Genomic DNA, 19,651 nt, shown 5'->3' on the forward strand with positions numbered 1-19,651 from the left:
TATACTGAGAGGGGCGTGGCTTATTTATGGGGGCGGGGATTATTTATGGGGGTGGGGATTATTTATGACCGGCATTGGGCTACACCCATCCTGATAGAATCACCTCTCTCTCAGTCCGGGCCACTTACAGTTCACGCTAACATCATCAGTAATGAGACCATCATCATCATCCCCCCCCGCATTCATCTAATAGCTTTTCCTCCTCTTTTAACCCTTTGATGACATGTTTTCATTTTTGCGCTTTTGTTTCCCCCTCCTCGCGTTTCCTCCTCCCCGCTATGTTATCATTTTGGTTTGGCCCATCAGACTATCGGGGCGATTGATGGGGTTTCATCTGCTCCGTCATCTCTTGTATCTCTGTAACAATCATTGTATCTGCATTACTTCCTGTTAGGATTATTAGGATGGATCCCTGCGTCTGTACAGTATATAGCAGGCTGGTGCTGACCGTATAGTGACAGCAGCCAGGATGACAGGCAGGCGTGGGGTGAGGCAGAGGGGGAGAGCTTGTATACTGATACCAGTGAGGATTGGGTGGGCCCCCCTGATTCTAGTATGGGGCCCCCTGATTCTAGTATGGGCCCGGGCCCCGGACAGCTATGCTGCCAGTACTGCCCTGATGGTGGCTCTGTTGCCAGATGTGCACAGCACTTGCTGTACGGGAGAGTGACGCGGCCAGTGATTGGCTGCTCGGGCTGTCACTCCCTACACAAGTGGTGACGGGGGTGGTCGGGGGTCATGGAGGCACTGCAGGATGACACTAGAAGACTGCGGAGAGGTACGCACAGGCTCTTTATTATTTTCTATATACCCGCAGGTATACATCAAAAATTTTCAAACGCTCGATAACCCCTTTAACTTATAACCCCTTAATGACCACACTACGTCGTTTGTCAACTGGGCAAAAGTATCCTGCCACTGGTCTCCTGTGCAGAAGATTACCGGAACATGGATGGTGCATAACAGCAGGGCCCCTGCTCCAACTATCTAGAGCAGAGGAATCTTTAATTTAACCCCTTAGATGCTGTTGTCAAATTGTGATTGGTTTCTGGGCACTTGTCACCTCATCAGCAGCGGGAGACACAATCGCTGGGATGCAGATGGATTTCTATAGCAGCAGGAGCCTAATGAAGGCCTTGAAGACACTTAATTTGCATCTGAAAAAAATGGAAAAGAAAGCAATCAAAATGTCATATATACCTTAAGGTGGCGCCAATAGAAAGTACAACTTGTCCTGCAAAAAACAAGCCCTTATATAGGTCCCCATGTCCGAGGACGGCTCTCAGGGTCAGCCTTGCTCAATCACACAGGGAACACATAAAGCACAACGATTGTTTGACTCATCGGAATGAAATGTTCCAAGAAATCCTGAGCTGTAAATCACTGATCTGACGTCCAGACGGCCGACCATAAACGACCATCCTCAACGTCCCTGCAATCCCCACTTAGTGGCCGCACTGCTCAGTGGTCGTGTATGAAGGGAAGGTCCAACATGAAGAAGGTTTTTCTGTATTTCGAGTATTTCTTCCTGAAACAGAATTGTGACCCCAATAATTCAGATTTGTAGTAGACATAAATGACAAATCTCTGGCTCTTTCTGGCACCAGTTGATTTGAAAGAAAAGATTTTTCGCTGGAGTTCCCCTTTAAGTATTAACATATTGACATCCTGAGACATAGTGACGTCTTTTATTCAGCTCCATTTGTCTATATATGTAACTTTTTAGCTGGAGACTTTGAAACGCGTTGTGACTTGTAGAATAAATGTTTGGTTATGTATCTGATGTTGCCCACGTTTGGATCAGTGCCCAATACCTATGATCTGGTAAAACTTAGTAGAACTGGGCACTAGAGCCAGAACTATATCACTGGCGATTACACAAGTAATACACATAGTATACACATATGGCTAGGATACCATCAATTCCTGATTGTGGAAGGTCCGACCTGTGGTCCTCCTACCATCCTGCACTGGTGGCCAGAACAATAGAGCAATGAGAACTGCAGCGGGAGTGAGGTTGGGGGAATTCATAGCAATACCTGTACGAGGGGTCTCTGGACCCGTAATAACAGGAGCTTGTTTACGAGGATCAATATCATGAAAATTATGAATTATTCTATCAACATGGATAGAACCCTGGACCCCTGGTCTGGGCCATAACCCTTCCAATGGACCAAGTATGGTGGAACACCTTGGACTCTTGTTTTCCCTAAATTTCCACTGAAGCGGGAGATTTCTAGGAAGATACGCGCAAAAAAACAGGTCACCAGGTTACTGCATGACCAGAGCGGATCCCAAAACTGCAAACAATCGGGCAAAAACAAGGAGTCTGGACGGCACCTCCAGCATAAAAACATCACTTTATTGAAGATTTATTTTAAAGTCCATAACGTGAGCGCCCAAACAAGAAAAAACTATAGATGATGCACAGATCTGACGTGTTTCTTATAACTCTGGTGAGAACTGGAGTAATAAGAGAAGAAACACATGTAAGAGAAGATCCCACCAACATGTGACCCCCCAACCCAAACCACTGCCATCAGATAACATAATCATACAACTAACAATAATCAATAGTTTAGTAAGGCCGGGTCCACACTGCGTTTTTGCAGTCCGTTTTTTCCTTTTGTGTGCATCCATTTTTCCATTGGTTTCCATCAGAAAAAAAAGGATCAAAATGCGGATCAAAACACGGCCCTTTCTAGTCAAAACCGATGCACACAAATGCATGTTTTTTTTCATCCGTTTTTCATCTGATTTTTATTTTTTTTGCATAAATCGGATGAAAATGGATTGCCAGAACGCAGTGTGAACCTGCCCTTACAATTGTTGTCCAGGCTTAGAAAAAACATAAGTGCTAAGAAAAGTTTTTAAAAACCCTACCCTATGTGCCAGGAAAAAGAAGCTGAAATAATTTACATTAAAGGGGTTATCTGGGATTAAAAAAAAAAAAAAATTAAAAAGCAGCTGAAAAAAAACTGCACAAATTATTTCAGGTAAAACTTTTTATGTATTTGAAAAAGGACGCAAACAAAATGGATGGATAGCTCGGCAAATATTTGCTGTAACCACATGATGACTACACAGAAGTAATGGAAGCATTTAGCAGGCGCATGTTATATTAGTCAATAGGGAGTCTGTGTGACAGGAGGGGAGTGAAATTCCACCTTAGTTACCACCCAAAATATTGTCAGTTGTTAAAAGTCCGTTCATCTCGTTCCTGCATTAAAGGAGGAGTCCGACCCAAAGCTAAAGTAAAGTAAGTTATTGCAACATAAACGTTATATAAATCACCAATATAGACTTATTACGGGAAATGTCCATATAGTATAAAGCTTTTCCATCCACTTACACTGCCCTGATAGAATGGTGACATCACGACCCGCTGTATAAATCCCTGAGGCGCGGGCCGGGCTGAGCGGCGGCTGCTGCTATGGTGTGTGCCATCACAGCCGCCTGCCTACCATCTGGATTTCTCGGGTCCTGTCCCCTTTGCTCGGTGCCATTAGCTGGATCCCCCTCCGGTGTCGGACGGTCCCCAAGTGTGTGCCACCCGCCTGCCAGGACTGGAGTCTAGAATGAGCCACAGCGCACTCCGGCTGCGGTGATCAGGCTGCTCGGTGTTGTTGGCCCGCTCAGCTCTGTCTCCCTCCGGCTGCGGTGATCAGGCTGCTCGGTGGTGTTGGGCCGCTCGGCTCTGTCTCCCTCCGGCTGCGGTGATCAGGCTGCTCAGTGGTGTTAGGCCGTCTCTGTCTCCCTCTGGCTGCGGTGATCAGGCTGCTCGGTGGTGTTGGGCCGTCTCTGTCTCCCTCCGGCTGCGGTGATCAGGCTGCTCGGTGGTGTTGGGTCCCCTTGGACGGCTCTGTCTCCCTCCGGCTGCGGTGATCAGGCTGCTCGGTGGTGTTGGGTCCCCTTGGACGGCTCTGTCTCCCTCCGGCTGCGGTGATCAGGCTGCTCAGTGGTGTTGGGCCGTCTCTGTCTCCCTCCGGCTGCGGTGATCAGGCTGCTCGTTGGTGTTGGGCCGTCTCTGTCTCCCTCCGGCTGCGGTGATCAGGCTGCTCGGTGGTGTTGGGCCGCTCGGCTCTGTCTCCCTCCGGCTGCGGTGATCAGGCTGCTTGGTGGTGTTGGGCCGTCTCTGTCTCCCTCTGGCTGCGGTGATCAGGCTGCTCAGTGGTGTTAGGCCGTCTGTCTCCCTCTGGCTGCGGTGATTAGGCTGCTCGGTGGTGTTGGGCCGTCTCTGTCTCCCTCCGGCTGCGGTGATCAGGCTGCTCGGTGGTGTTGGGTCCCCTTGGACGGCTCTGTCTCCCTCCGGCTGCGGTGATCAGGCTGCTCAGTGGTGTTGGGCCGTCTCTGTCTCCCTCCGGCTGCAGTGATCAGGCTGCTCGTTGGTGTTGGGCCATCTCTGTCTCCCTCCGGCTGCGGTGATCAGGCTGCTCGGTGGTGTTGGGCCCCCTTGGATGGCTCTGTCTCCCTCCGGCTGCGGTGATCAGGCTGCTCGGTGGTGTTGGGCCGCTCGGCTCTGTCTCCCTCCGGCTGCGGTGATCAGGCTGCTCGGTGGTGTTGGGCCCCCTTGGATGGCTCTGTCTCCCTCCGGCTGCGGTGATAAGGCTGCTCGGTGGTGTTGAGCCGCTCGGCTCTGTCTCCCTCCGGCTGCGGTGATCAGGCTGCTCGGTGGGGTTGGGCCGTCTCTGTCTCCCTCCGGCTGCGGTGATCAGGCTGCTCGGTGGGGTTGGGCCGTCTCTGTCTCCCTCCGGCTGCGGTGATCAGGCTGCTCGGTGGTGTTGGGCCGTCTCTGTCTCCCTCCGGCTGCGGTGATCAGGCTGCTCGGTGGGGTTGGTCCGTCTCTGTCTCCCTCCGGCTGCGGTGGTCAGGCTGCTCGGTGGTGTTGGGCCGTCTCTGTCTCCCTCCGTCTGCGGTGATCAGGCTGCTCGGTGGGGTTGGGCCGTCTCTGTCTCTCTCCGGCTGTGGTGGTCAGGCTGCTCGGTGGTGTTGGGCCGTCTCTGTCTCTCTCCGGCTGTGGTGATCAGGCTGCTCGGTGGTGTTGGGCCGTCTCTGTCTCTCTCCGGCTGCGGTGATCAGGCTGCTCGGTGGGGTTGGGCCGTCTCTGTCTCCCTCCGGCTGCGGTGATCAGGCTGCTCGGGGGGTGTTGGGCCGTCTCTGTCTCCCTCCGGCTGCGGTGATCAGGCTGCTCGGTGGGGTTGGGCCGTCTCTGTCTCCCTCCGGCTGCGGTGATCAGGCTGCTCGGGGGGTGTTGGGCCGTCTCTGTCTCCCTCCGGCTGCGGTGATCAGGCTGCTCGGGGGGTGTTGGGCCGTCTCTGTCTCCCTCCGGCTGCGGTGATCAGGCTGCTCGGTGGTGTTGGGCCGTCTCTGTCTCCCTCCGGCTGCGGTGATCAGGCTGCTCGGGGGGTGTTGGGCCGTCTCTGTCTCCCTCCGGCTGCGGTGATCAGGCTGCTCGGTGGGGTTGGGCCGTCTCTGTCTCCCTCCGGCTGCGGTGATCAGGCTGCTCGGTGGGGTTGGGCCGTCTCTGTCTCCCTCCGGCTGCGGTGATCAGGCTGCTCGGTGGTGTTGGGCCGTCTCTGTCTCTCTCCGGCTGCGGTGATCAGGCTGCTCGGTGGTGTTGGGCCGTCTCTGTCTCCCTCCGGCTGCGGTGATCAGGCTGCTCGGTGGTGTTGGGCCGTCTCTGTCTCCCTCCGGCTGCGGTGATCAGGCTGCTCGGTGGGGTTGGGCCGTCTCTGTCTCCCTCCGGCTGCGATGATCAGGCTGCTCGGTGGGGTTGGGCCGCCTCAGACAGCTCTGTCTCCCTCCGGCTGCGGTGATCAGGCTGCTCGGTGGGGTTGGGCCGTCTCTGTCTCCCTCCGGCTGCGGTGATCAGGCTGCTCGGTGGTGTTGGGCCGTCTCTGTCTCCCTCCGGCTGCGGTGATCAGGCTGCTCGGTGCGGTTGGGCCGTCTCTGTCTCCCTCCGGCTGTGGTGGTCAGGCTGCTCGGTGGTGTTGGGCCGTCTCTGTCTCCCTCCGGCTGCGGTGATCAGGCTGCTCGGTGGGGTTGGGCCGCCTCGGACAGCTCTGTCTCCCTCCGGCTGCGGTGATCAGGCTGCTCGGTGGGGTTGGGCCGTCTCTGTCTCCCTCCGGCTGCGGTGATCAGGCTGCTCGGTGGGGTTGGGCCGTCTCTGTCTCCCTCCGGCTGCGGTGATCAGGCTGCTCGGGGGTGTTGGGCCGTCTCTGTCTCCCTCCGGCTGCGGTGATCAGGCTGCTCGGTGGGGTTGGGCCGTCTCTGTCTCCCTCCGGCTGCGGTGATCAGGCTGCTCGGTGGGGTTGGGCCGCCTCGTACAGTTCTGTCTCCCTCCGGCTCCTCACATTACAGCATTGCGGTCTCTCTTCCGTCCCGTGACGCTGTTACTCCCGGAGGTGCGGCCTGTGTAGCGGCTGCTGTGCGGGTGCAAACAGGATGAGCGCTCAGGCGTGAGGAGACGGAAGATTAATCCAAGAAACAAGATGGTAGATACAAAACTAGCTCAAAAATTCAAAGAATTTTGATAGAAATATGGATAATAAGTAATAAACAATATCATAGGAAAATAGACAATTGTGAAAATGAATCAGGATAAATGATGGTCAGGGATGAGGGAGGATAATGAAAAAAATAATAACATGATAAAAAATGAATAAGAAATCAAAGAGAAGGTGAAAAAACTAAAACATGAATAAAATAATAAATGTAATAAAGTGGGAAATGTTAGATAAACGATGAATAAAGAATAATAGAATAAAACAGCTGTTGGCTCCCCCTGATGGAAGTGTAATAATGAGAATACCGGGTGTATATATGGGTGTGTATATAGATGTATATATGGGTGTGTATACGGATGTATATATGGGTGTGTATATGGATGTATATATGGGTGTGTATACGGATGTATATATGGGTGTGTATAAAGATGTATATATGGGTGTGTATATGGATGTATATATGGGTGTGTATACGGATGTATATATGGGTGTGTATACGGATGTATATATGGGTGTGTATAAAGATGCATACATGGGTGTATGTATACGGGTGTGTATATGGATGTATATATGGGTGTGTATATGGGTGTATATATGGGTGTTTATATATGTGTGTATGTATAGATGTATATATGTGTGTGTGTATAGATGTATATATATGTGTATGTATAGATGTATATATGTGTGTATGTATAGATGTATATATGTGTATATGTATAGATGTATATATGTGTGTGTGTATAGATGCATATATATGTGTGTGTATAGATGTATATATGGGTGTGTGTATAGATGTATATATGGGTGTGTGTATAGATGTATATATGGGTGTGTGTATAGATGTATATATGGGTGTGTGTATAGATGTATATATGTGTGTGTGTATAGATGCATATATATGTGTGTGTATAGATGTATATATGGGTGTGTGTATAGATGTATATATGGGTGTGTGTATAGATGTATATATGGGTGTGTGTATAGATGTATATATGGGTGTATGTATAGATGTATATATGGGTGTATGTATAGATGTATATATGGGTGTGTGTATAGATGTATATATGGGTGTGTGTATAGATGTATATATGGGTGTGTGTATAGATGTATATATGGGTGTATGTATAGATGTATATATGGGTGTATGTATAGATGTATATATGGGTGTATGTATAGATGTATATATGGGTGTATGTATAGATGTATATATGGTGGTATATATGGGTGTGTGTATAGATGTATATATGGTGGTATATATGGGTGTGTGTATAGATGTATATATGGTGGTATATATGGGTGTGTGTATAGATGTATATATGGGTGTATGTATAGATGTATATATGGTGGTATATATGGGTGTGTGTATAGATGTATATATGGGTGTGTGTATAGATGTATATATGGGTGTATGTATAGATGTATATATGGGTGTATGTATAGATGTATATATGGGTGTATGTATAGATGTATATATGGGTGTATGTATAGATGTATATATGGGTGTATGTATAGATGTATATATGGGTGTGTGTATAGATGTATATATGGTGGTATATATGGGTGTGTGTATAGATGTATATATGGGTGTATGTATAGATGTATATATGGTGGTATATATGGGTGTGTGTATAGATGTATATATGGGTGTATGTATAGATGTATATATGGTGGTATATATGGGTGTATGTAAAGATGTATATATGGGTGTGTGGATGACATGCTGTTCATCGACAGATATAGCTAATACATTGATTACAAATATTAGGCATACAGTATGTGAGATTCTTAACAACAATAGAAATGTTGGGGTCACCAGGAGGCCGCCCGGGCACTGATATACAGTAATACTGTCTGTCGGAGAGAACCCATAAGTATATTACACCATCTGTATGATGTATAACGAAGATATCACAGAAAGGCTCTACAAAAAAACAAAAATTTCCAATTCTGCGTTCCGGCCCTGCGGTATAAGGGTGGGTTCACACTACGGAATTCTCGTGGATAATGTCGGCGAAATTCCGCAGTATGTCCGTGTGCACAGCCGCGCGCCTTTCCGCCGGCTCCATAGACACCATTCTAAGTGACGTATCAATTCTTTCAGTGGATAACAGAATACGCCGGCCCATAGAATGGTGTCTATGGAGCCGGCGGAAAGGCGCGCGGACAGCCGGCGGAATTCCGTGGAGTTTATCTGCGAGAATTCCTCAGTATGAACCCACCCTAAGGATCTAAAAATCTAAACTACATCTGGATTCATACGTCTGGACATTGTAGCTATAAGGTTCCCTCCCCTCCCACCCGTCACTATATATTGGATAGCTGTTGCTGATATGGCGCCTCTGACTGTATCTTCTTCCTTTATATGCCGCCTTTCTTCCTGTATGTTGTTTTCTACAGGGACGTTGGATGTTATAGATAATATTTCAGTAGGGCGTCTCTGATTCTAATGTCTCCTTCTCTGGGCGTCTTTGGGGTTGTGTGACCTTGTAGTTGCTGCAGAAGTCACATCTAACCATCCCATAATATCTGGGTGAGTGGGCTCCTGGGCTGCAGCGGTGTCATGGCTCTCGGATATATAACCGGTGGGGGGGCAGGGGGGGGGGGCAGGATTCTGCCGTCTGTATGATGGTGTGTATATAGATGTATATATGGGTGTGTATATGGGTGTGTATATGGGTGTATATATGGGTGTGTATACGGGTGTGTATATGGGTGTATATATGGGTGTGTATACGGGTGTATATATGGGTGTGTATATAGATGTATATATGGGTGTGTATACGGGTGTGTATATGGGTGTGTATATGGATGTATCACATCTAACATCCTATAATATCTGGGTGAGTGGGCTCCTGGGCTGCAGCGGTGTCATGGCTCTCGGATATATAACCGGTGGGGGGGCAGCAGGGGGGGGCAGGATTCCGTCGTCTGTATGATGGCAACAGTGATTGCTGATTATTCTAGTGACTTGTTTGTAGATGACGGGCAGAATTATTAGGACGGATGGTTGTGCTGCTCGCTCTATCCGGGTTTCTTCTCTGGAGACGGAATCTTAGTCGGGACTTCTTGTGTTTTTCATTACATTTTGTTAAGAACTTTTCTTTCAGGGATGGAGTTTCTGTGCAAACCTTTTTTTTTTTTTTTTTTTTTATATTATGACAGGTACAGTCTAAATTTTAACACAGGGGGATAGGGAGCCCAAAATTATAGAAGTACCCCCTATGGGTCATGCACTACTCTCAGGGTTTACAGTTTTGGCTCAAAATTTCTCCTTTTTACAAGGAGCACAGGGGCATGGCAGTACCCGGCCTGTCTGAGCGCACAGCTGGGTTCGGGAGGGTGGGAGTAGTTCTGGCACCAGGCACATCTCATGCACATCTAGGGGTGTAGTGAGGATTGGAACCCCAAAGGTGTTAGAGGAAAGTTTTTAGCATTGGACACTAAAAACTAAAAACTACATTACATAATATGTCCATTTAGCTCAAATTGATTTATTTTTATAAGAAAGCCAGAAGTGCAACCATAAACTGTTGTTAGGACACATAGCAAAGCTCGCAAGAGAATGAAAGGCATTTTAGGGTTAAAGGGGTTGTTCACAAAAAAATCTTTCAAATAAGCTGGTGACGGTTAGTTCTAGAGATTTGTAATTTACTTCTATTACAAAATATCAAGTGTTCCAGTACTTATCAGCTGCTGTATGTCCTGCAGAAAGTGGTGTATTCTCTCCAGTCTGACACTATGCTCTCTGCTGCCACCTCTGTCCATGTCAGGAACTGTCCAGAGCAGCAGCAAATCCCCATAGAAAACCTCTCCTGCTCTGGACAGTTCCTGACATGGACAGAGGTGGCAGCAGAGAGCACTGTGTCAGACTGGAGAGAATACACCACTTCCTGCAGGACATACAGCAACTGGTAAGTACTGGAAGACTGGAGATTTTTTAGATTACAGATTTCTGGCACTTTTTGGCACCAGTTGATATGATAGAAAAGAATTTGGGGTAAACAACCGCTTTAAGCAAATTTTACTGAAATAAATTTAGGACACCATGTGACATTTACACTGCTCCTGAGGTCGAAACTCACGAAAAATGACCCCACTTTTGAAACTACTGTATAACTCAGTGAATTTTACAATGAAGAGCTGGTGTTTAATAAAACATTTTTACCTAAAAAAAATAACACATATAAGTCAGGAGCGGCACTCTTCAGGATTCACTACGACCAATTATATGTTTGTGAATTGGAAGTGACGCTCGGCAAGGAGCAAACAAATTCTGCACTCCCAAAAGGTCCCCACTCCGACAATGCGGCAGCTGCTGCTTCCACAAAACCGTCCACCGAAAAACAAATATAAAAAAAGAAAATGTCGCTCTCGTTATTTATTTACTTATTTTTTGCTATAAAGAAATTATTTGGCATTTGGCCCTAAAGATGAAAATGACCTTTTTTCAGCTAATAATTACATTTCGCCAGGGGCGGACACAGACTGCAGAGGGCCCCTGTGCAAGAAATGTGTTTGGGCCCCCATAACCCATTAGTTTCTCCACCTTTGTACGCCCGGGTATCCAGTATGTGTCCTGGTTTCTCGCCAGGGCCCTACAGCACAGATGCCAGGGCCCACTAGAGGACTGTACTGTAGTCTGTGCAGGCCCCAGGGTTGGACTGGGGTACCTGTGGCCACCAACAGAACTGACCCTAGGGGGCACCCAAACAAAGAACCCGTCAGAAGCGACATGCACACCTGGTCCCATCCTGCACTGATGTATCTGTGACCACAGCTGCCTGAATAACAATAACTACAACTCCCAGAATGCCTTACACGTATGAAGCTCTCAGAGAATACTGGGAGTTGTAGTTTCCGAGAGGACAACCCCTTGAGTTGTCTGCTCATTTGTACTTCATATCCCAGCACATCCTGAGGGTGCAGACTGCAGTAAATGCTGGGAGTTGTAGTGTTTGCAGCTGTTGTACTTGGAGGCTCCCGGATGCATTGTACACTACAGGCCCACTATAGATATGTGCCATGCTAAGCTGAGCCTGTCGAGCCCCTCTATTGGCCTGGGCCCCTGTGCAGCTGAACAGGCCGCACAAGTGATATGTCTGACTCTGCATTTCGCTCATTTTGACAAGAACCATAGGTGTATAAGTGCCCCAAATGTTGTTATACAACGTCATCTCAGTACAGCAGTATCCCATTTGTGAGCATAGACGCATTTAGTGTACACCGCCGGGCTCTGGAGGAGATGAGCAGCAATTTTTAGTGCAGATTTTGCTGGACTGTTGTAAGGGCGCCATGTCATGTATGTCCATATGAGCATAGATACCAGTGCAGTGGTGACCCCCGACAAGTGACCCCATTTTGTAATCTACAGCCCCTGCTCAATTTAGAAGTTTAGAAAGAATTTTGACACCACCACCCTCCCCCACCCACTGGTGTGTGTTTTTCCACAGCTCTGCCGGTCAGTGTTGTATATGTTGTGCCCCTGGAGATGCACACGAGATGTATCAGGGACCTGTTCATGAAAAGCTCTTGTCTCCAGGTCAGATGTGGTTTATAATTAAGCTCCATTTACTTCAATGGAACTGAGCAGCAAAACCTGCAGCCAAACTGGAGACAAGAGCGGTGCTGTCTCTGGAAGAAAACAGCCATGTTTTTCTAGGGGTCCTATTACATGGACCGATAATCTTCTGGTTAATAGGCCGATTCGGCAGATTATCGATCCATGTAATAAAGACAACAATCATTGGCTGATCATATCCTAACATAAAATCATTGTGTACGTGTAATAGTGATGCACGGCCGACAGCTGATAATTCTGCTCGGTGTCTTCCTGGTTTCTCCACGCAGCCGCCGGTGAAACTTCAGAAGCGGTCTCTGAAGCGACAGGCTGCTCAGCCAATCACTGGCCAGGATGGGACTGATGACCAGTGATTGGCTGAGCGGCTTTGAAGTTCCAGTGGAGGCTACGGACAGCGGGAAGAAGCAAAGAGAACAGGGGGGAGCGCGGAGAGTTCATTTATGAGCTGCACAGACATCACTAACAATGTCACTTGTGATGGATAGAGGCATCACCCAACGTTCGCATGTTATTGTTGTCCGATATTTGAAGGTGAGGCAAGAAATAACTGACTAGACCTTTGCACTTGTTTTCCTTTTATCGGATTGTCATTCGGCAGACAGAACATTTGTTTACAAATACACAGAGAAGCTTGGAGTATAAATAGCACTAAAACAATGAAGACAAAAACAGAAACAACAAACGGTAACAGCAACATGAAAAAACGCTTACATGGAAAAGTACAATTACAAAAATCTATGAAAACTTTCAGAATGTGTTTTCTTCGTTATAGGGAATCTTCACAGGACAGACGTAGAGCCGGCCGTAGAACTGAGACACATGCTGGTCTTAAAGGGAATCTGCCAATTTACCTTCCAAACTGCTGAGACTGTCAGGGCGATGAGACACATGGAGGCAATATGCGCCCTGGCATACACAATGGAAAAGGGGCACCACCCTGTATGTATAAGAATCCGAGTCTCCTCTGTGGCCTGAGCTGTATTTGCCTGATGAGCGGGCGGGGGGGGGGGGGGGGGGCAAGACTTCTGTAAACTACGGAGAGCTGGAAGGTCTCCATGGACCCCCTCCCATCCCTAGCTTCGCTCGTACAGGAACAATATATGAAACAGGGCTCAGTGCTGGAAGCTGTCACTCAAGGGGTAGGGATGCGGGTGGGAGCAGGAAGCTGTTACAGCCCTCAGCACTTCCGGAGCTCGGGAACGCCTCTTTGACACTTTGCACCAGAATAAAAGCTATTTTTCCAAGTTATGGAAGAACAGACAGATATATAAAAGGTGCCATGTGTCTCTTTGTCCTATTACCTGACAGTGTCAGCAGTTTGTAAGTCTATGTTCATTAGTGTTAATTATGCATTTTTGCACAATTTTCACGTTATTATGCCACAAATTCTCAATTGCGGTAAAATAGCACTATTTGTGGCAAAATAGGGTCAAAACCGGAGCAAAAAGGCATAATTAACACTAAATGCCATGTGTTGGATACATATTAAGAAGTCCCGGCCTTTCACTGACATATAGAAACCAATTATTATAGAGACCATTATACTAATGAATGGAAAACCAGCACGTCTGCATTGTTTCAGATCCCAACGTGGCCGCTTGGCTTCTGCTAGGTGAGACTCTGCCCCGAAAGAAAAACCGTGATCTCTCATATGTTCAGCACATTGGGAGAATGGCAGCTGGGGATCCCATTACTGGAGTGCTATACCTGCCATTGATATCTATAATTGTGGTCCATCATATGTCCTCAGCCGGCCATAATATCTTCCATAACCAAACAGATATTTGTACTAGAAACATTTGGAAATATTACAGTGATTTTAGTGGAACGGCTACGAATAGACATTACATAGGACGTTCAGGTCACATTTATTAAATAAATAGTCAGAGTATTTTGGGATCTCGGGAAATAAATAATTCTTGGTACGTCACCAGCCATCCCTGTACGGAAATACACAACGAACGTATGGATCTCGACAACAGATGGAGAATCCTATGAGTCGTAGTCTTTATGGACAGGAGGTTTAGGGGTCCTCGCTAAAACATCTATATTTTCATTCTCCTCCCATACAACTCTATGGTTCACAAGTCTTCTAGATGAAGAATACAGTGCCTGAGTCCCCCAAGTCCTCCAATGGCCTCGAAGAACCATGTCTGAATACACGGCTGTGTCTCATCAGTCATCTAGGCTCTTACTTTACATTGAGGTTGGTGGGACCGGTGTCCACGGGGATGATACCCTAGAATGGTTTGTGACTTCATATTGATGATCTACAATATCTGTGGTTGTTCCATGATCGTACAATGGAGATCCTGAAGAAGGCGAGGGCACTCCATGGGAGAGAGGCGAGTAGTGAGACGTGGATCCTCGTAAGTACTGGGAGCCTAATCCATTGGGAATCCCTCCAGACTGGGATACCGGAGTGATGGTGCTGTTACTCACAGACCACAAGTTTGGATACTGACTGGAAAAGGTCAAATTGCTGTTAACATTTTATCCAAGTAGAAAGAAAAAAAACGAAAAAGTGAAGAAATAAAAAAGTTACCTGGAAACATTTGAGGTTCCTGTGGTGTGGGTCATGGAGAGCATCCCTGTGTGAGCCGGCATAGACCAGTTATCATGGGACTGGAGCATAGACAGGCAGGAAGATGAGCTATCTTGTATAGAGGCTGAAATTCAGGAGAATAAAGGATAGACACATAAACACCTGGAGTATATGGATATAAATAACTGTAACCTATATACATAAACACCTGGAGTATATAGATACAAATAATCACCTGGAGTATATAGATATAAATAACTGTAACCTATATACATAAACACCTGGAGTATATAGATACAAATAACCACCTGGAGTATATAGATATAAACACCTGGAGTATATGGATACAAATAACCACCTGGAGTATATGGATATAAATAACTAACCTATATACATAAACACCTGGAGTATATAGATACAAATAACCACCTGGAGTATATAGATACAAATAACCACCTGGAGTATATAGATATAAATAACTGTAACCTATATACATAAACATCTGGAGTATATAGATACAAATAATCACCTGGAGTATATAGATACAAATAATCACCTGGAGTATATAGATACAAATAACCACCTGGAGTATATAGATACAAATAACTGGAGCCTATATACATAAACACCTGGAGTATATAGATACAAATAACCACCTGGAGTATATGGATATAAACACCTGGAGTATATAGATACAAATAACTGGAGCCTATATACATAAACACCTGGAGTATATAGATACAAATAACTGGAGCCTATATACATAAACACCTGGAGTATATAGATACAAATAACCACCTGGAGTATATAGATATAAATAAACGGGAACATATTGATACAAATAAACAAGCTGCACGGAATCTTACAAAGCAAATAAACTACTATGCATTGTAATAGATCAGCTGCTAAATTGCCACCACCCCAGGGTGATATAACCAGCCCCTGAACCTTATAGAGCAGGTGACCAGCACAACAGCAAAAACTTGTATTTAAACGGAGCTTGTGCAATATGGAAATGGGGCTTTTACAGTATTCCTCCTCCTCCTCCTCTTTTCCGGTAGGGCAGCAGTCATACATTCTGTTGTTACTGTCTGTGCACGGACAATGTGCTGTGCAATGGAATATGGAGCTCCCAGAATCATCGTTCATTATGGAGCTCCCGGCATCAGCATTCATTATAGAGCTCCTGGTATCATCATTCATTATGGAGCTCCCGGCATCATCATTCATTACAGAGCTCCTGGCATCATTCATTCATTACGGCATCATAATTCATAGAGATCCTGGCATCATCATTCATTATAGAGCTCCTGGTATCATTCATTATGGAGCTCCCGGCATCATCATTCATTATGGAGCTCCCGGCATCATCATTCATTATGGAGCTCCCAGTATCATCATTCATTATGGACCCCCCGACATCATCATTTATTATGGAGCTCCCAGTATCATTCATTATGGAGCTCCCACCATCATTATTTATTATAAAGCTCCCGGCATCATGATTCATTATAAAGCTCCTGGTATCATCATTCATTATGGACCTCCCGGCATCATCATTTATTATGGAGCTCCCAGTATCATCATTCATTATGGAGCTCCCAGTATCATCATTCATTATGGAGCTCCCACCATCATAATTTATTATAAAGCTCCCGGCATCATGATTCATTATAAAGCTCCTGGTATCATCATTCATTATGCACCTCCCGGCATCATCATTTATTATGGAGCTCCCAGTATCATCATTCATTATGGAGCTCCTAGCATCATCATTCATTATAAAGCTGCTGGCATCATCATTCATTATAGACCTCCCGGCATCATCATTTATTATGGAGCTCCCAGTATCATCATTCATTATGGAGCTGGTTGAACTAATCTTTTATTCAGTAGCACATCGTCCGTATTTACAGACCGTGCACAGAATGTGGGAATGACCCTTAATGCTGGAATCACCAGAAGTGGATTTAAAGTAATGTGTAGCATAAAGGAGGCCTCTGCGTCTCCCACCTGCTGGATCCGCTCCTGCCGCTGTCCCAGAAACTGCACTGGAACTCCTGTATGACACCAGCATAAGGCCGGTCGCTCCCTGTACCTCCTACACTGGTCTGAGGGACCCAGATGAAGCGCACGAAGGACGGTAACTGGTGCCCATAATAGAGGAACAGGGAGCAGCCAGCAGAACTGGAATAAGGGGGGATGGTAAAAGCCTCATTCACATAAGACACAAGCTCCGTGTAATCACTGATATTACCAGATTGCTGCATCTATTTTACAGAAAAAGACATTGCCGGACTGCTGGTTATATCGCTCCGTCACTGGTTATATCGCTCCATCACTGGTTATATCGCTCCATCACTGGTTATATCGCTCTATGACTGGTTATATCGCTCTATGACTGGTTATATCGCTACATAACTGGTTATATCGCTCCATCACTGGTTATATCGCTACATAACTGGTTATATCGCTCCATCACTGGTTATATCGCTCTATGACTGGTTATATCGCTCCATCACTGGTTATATCGCTACATAACTGGTTATATCGCTCCATCACTGGTTATATCGCTCCATCACTGGTTATATCGCTCCATCACTGGTTATATCGCTCCATCACTGGTTATATTGCTCCATCACTGGTTATATCGCTCTATGACTGGTTATATCGCTCTATGACTGGTTATATCGCTCCGTCACTGGTTATATTGCTACATAACTGGTTATATCGCTCCATCACTGGTTATATCGCTCCATCACTGGTTATATCGCTCCATCACTGGTTATATCGCTCTATGACTGGTTATATCGCTCCATCACTGGTTATATCGCTCCATCACTGGTTATATCGCTCCATCACTGGTTATATTGCTCTATGACTGGTTATATCGCTCCGTCACTGGTTATATCGCTCAATTACTGGTTATATCGCTCTATGACTGGTTATATTGCTCAATTACTGGTTATATCGCTCTATGACTGGTTATATCGCTCCATCACTGGTTATATCGCTCTATGACTGGTTATATCGCTCTATGACTGGTTATATCGCTCCATCACTGGTTATATCGCTCCATCACTGGTTATATTGCTCCATCACTGGTTATATCGCTCTATGACTGGTTATATCGCTCTATGACTGGTTATATCGCTCAATTACTGGTTATATCGCTCCATCACCGGTTATATCGCTCCATCACTGGTTATATCACTCAATTACTGGTTATATCGCTCCATCACTGGTTATATTGCTCCATCACTGGTTATATCGCTCCATCACTGGTTATATCGCTCCATCACTGGTTATATCGCTCCATCACTGGTTATATCGCTCTATGACTGGTTATATCGCTCTATGACTGGTTATATCGCTCTATGACTGGTTATATCACTCTATGACTGGTTATATCGCTCCATCACTGGTTATATCGCTCCATCACTGGTTATATCGCTCAATTACTGGTTATATCGCTCCATCACTGGTTATATCGCTCAATTACTGGTTATATCGCTCCATCCCTGGTTATATCGCTCTATGACTGGTTATATCGCTCCATCCCTGGTTATATCACTATTTTTGGAACTTACGTGGGGAGTTGTTTCTGTGAGAGTACGGACTCGGATATGGAGCCGTCCGGTGATTACGCAGAGAGGAGTATCGGTCACAGCCGTGAGGAGTGGACAGGGCTATGGGGCCTCCGAACTGGGAATGAGGATTAGCGGGAGAACATAAGGATCCAGTGCCGGGAAGGAGCCAGCTGCCTACTGAAGGAACAGGAGAAGGGGGTATGTATATGTTAGTGCACAGAATGTATATAGAATGTGTATATATTATAGAATGTGTATACTATGTGTGTGTGTGTGTGTGTGTATATATATATATATATATTACAATGTGTATGGAATGTAAATAGAATGTGTATAGAATGTATATATAGAATGTGTATATAGAATATATATAGAATGTATATAGAATATGTATATATTATAGAATGTGAATACTATGTATATATATATATATATATATATATATATATATATATATATATAAGAATGTGTATAGAATGTGTATGGAATGTGTATAAAATGTGTATATAGAATGTATATAGAATGTGTATAGAATGTATATGGAATGTGTGTATAGAATGTATATATAGAATGTACTAAACAATAAATACACAGTAATAATTAGGGTGCGTTCACATGTACAGGATCCGCACAGATTTAATGGCCCAGAATTGATTTGCTTCAAATCTGCTGCAGATCCTGTACGTGTGAACGCAGCCTAGAAATGTATTCGGAATGTTGTGCCTTACGTTGTGAGTAACCTTGCTGGCCGTCGATGGTTTCCTCCAGGAGGTCTTTGTGGTCACTCCTGAAAACAGACAGAACGTTGTTGGGATTATTTGTGCAATGAATAATCTGCCCATTGATGTTGATGAGAACCCCGGAGCTTCTGCCGCAACGCTGGGGAAATGGTGATAATCTGAGAATATTATACATTTGAACATATGTGTCCTAATAAAAGGGGTGTGTCCTAATAAAAGGGGTGTGGTCTCAATAAAAAGGGGCGTGGTCTACACTGTAAGACTCTTTCCCAAAATCTCTCTCAAAATGTCTGGAGCGCTTCAAGCTAAGTGATAGTCTAAACTACAGATTTATTAGCCAGGCTGCGCCACATTGATAAATCGGATGCACAGACAGTGTTCGTCCATCTGGGCCAATGTTCTTGTTATTCCACAGATGGGAGGATGAGGAGTAATAAGATCCGAAACCAATAGTCCCAGCGGCGCTCCAGGATAACGCAACAATGAGGGAGACGACCGCCGTCATACAGGAGCCCCTCATACTAGAGCGCTGCTGGGATCTGGCAGGGGCCTCGGCTATGTGCACACAACACGACTTTCTTCAGTTTGGCGCTGTCTTTTAGGGCGGCCATCATTTTTAGGCCAAATAAATGCAGCTATTTTGTAATGATTGTAATTGTTATTTGTACATTATTTGTCCTCAAAAGACAGCG

At 45.9% G+C, this 19,651-nt stretch overlaps 1 protein-coding gene across 6 annotated transcripts in view; it reads right to left on the reverse strand.

Annotated features, from left to right (window-relative positions):
• Positions 1-899: 899 nt before the first annotated feature.
• LOC138794600 (T-box transcription factor T-like) overlaps positions 900-19,651 on the reverse strand; it is an 82,522-nt gene continuing 63,770 nt past the window's right edge. For 4 of the 6 annotated variants that reach the window (XM_069973367.1, XM_069973370.1, XM_069973368.1 and 1 more), the window contains 4 exons: positions 18,948-19,006; positions 18,220-18,396; positions 14,630-14,753; positions 13,155-14,548 (listed from right to left, as the gene is read on the reverse strand). In XM_069973367.1, coding sequence (XP_069829468.1) covers positions 14,281-14,548; positions 14,630-14,753; positions 18,220-18,396; positions 18,948-19,006 — 628 coding nt within the window. In that variant the 3' untranslated portion in view covers positions 13,155-14,280. Of the gene's footprint in view, positions 1,158-13,154; positions 14,549-14,629; positions 14,754-18,219; positions 18,397-18,947; positions 19,007-19,651 lie in introns of those variants that run through there. The other 2 variants (XM_069973369.1, XM_069973371.1) reach the window with 2 other exon arrangements.

The sequence above is a fragment of the Dendropsophus ebraccatus genome, chromosome 6, assembly GCF_027789765.1.
Source record: "Dendropsophus ebraccatus isolate aDenEbr1 chromosome 6, aDenEbr1.pat, whole genome shotgun sequence".
NCBI classification, from domain to species: Eukaryota; Metazoa; Chordata; class Amphibia; order Anura; family Hylidae; genus Dendropsophus; species Dendropsophus ebraccatus.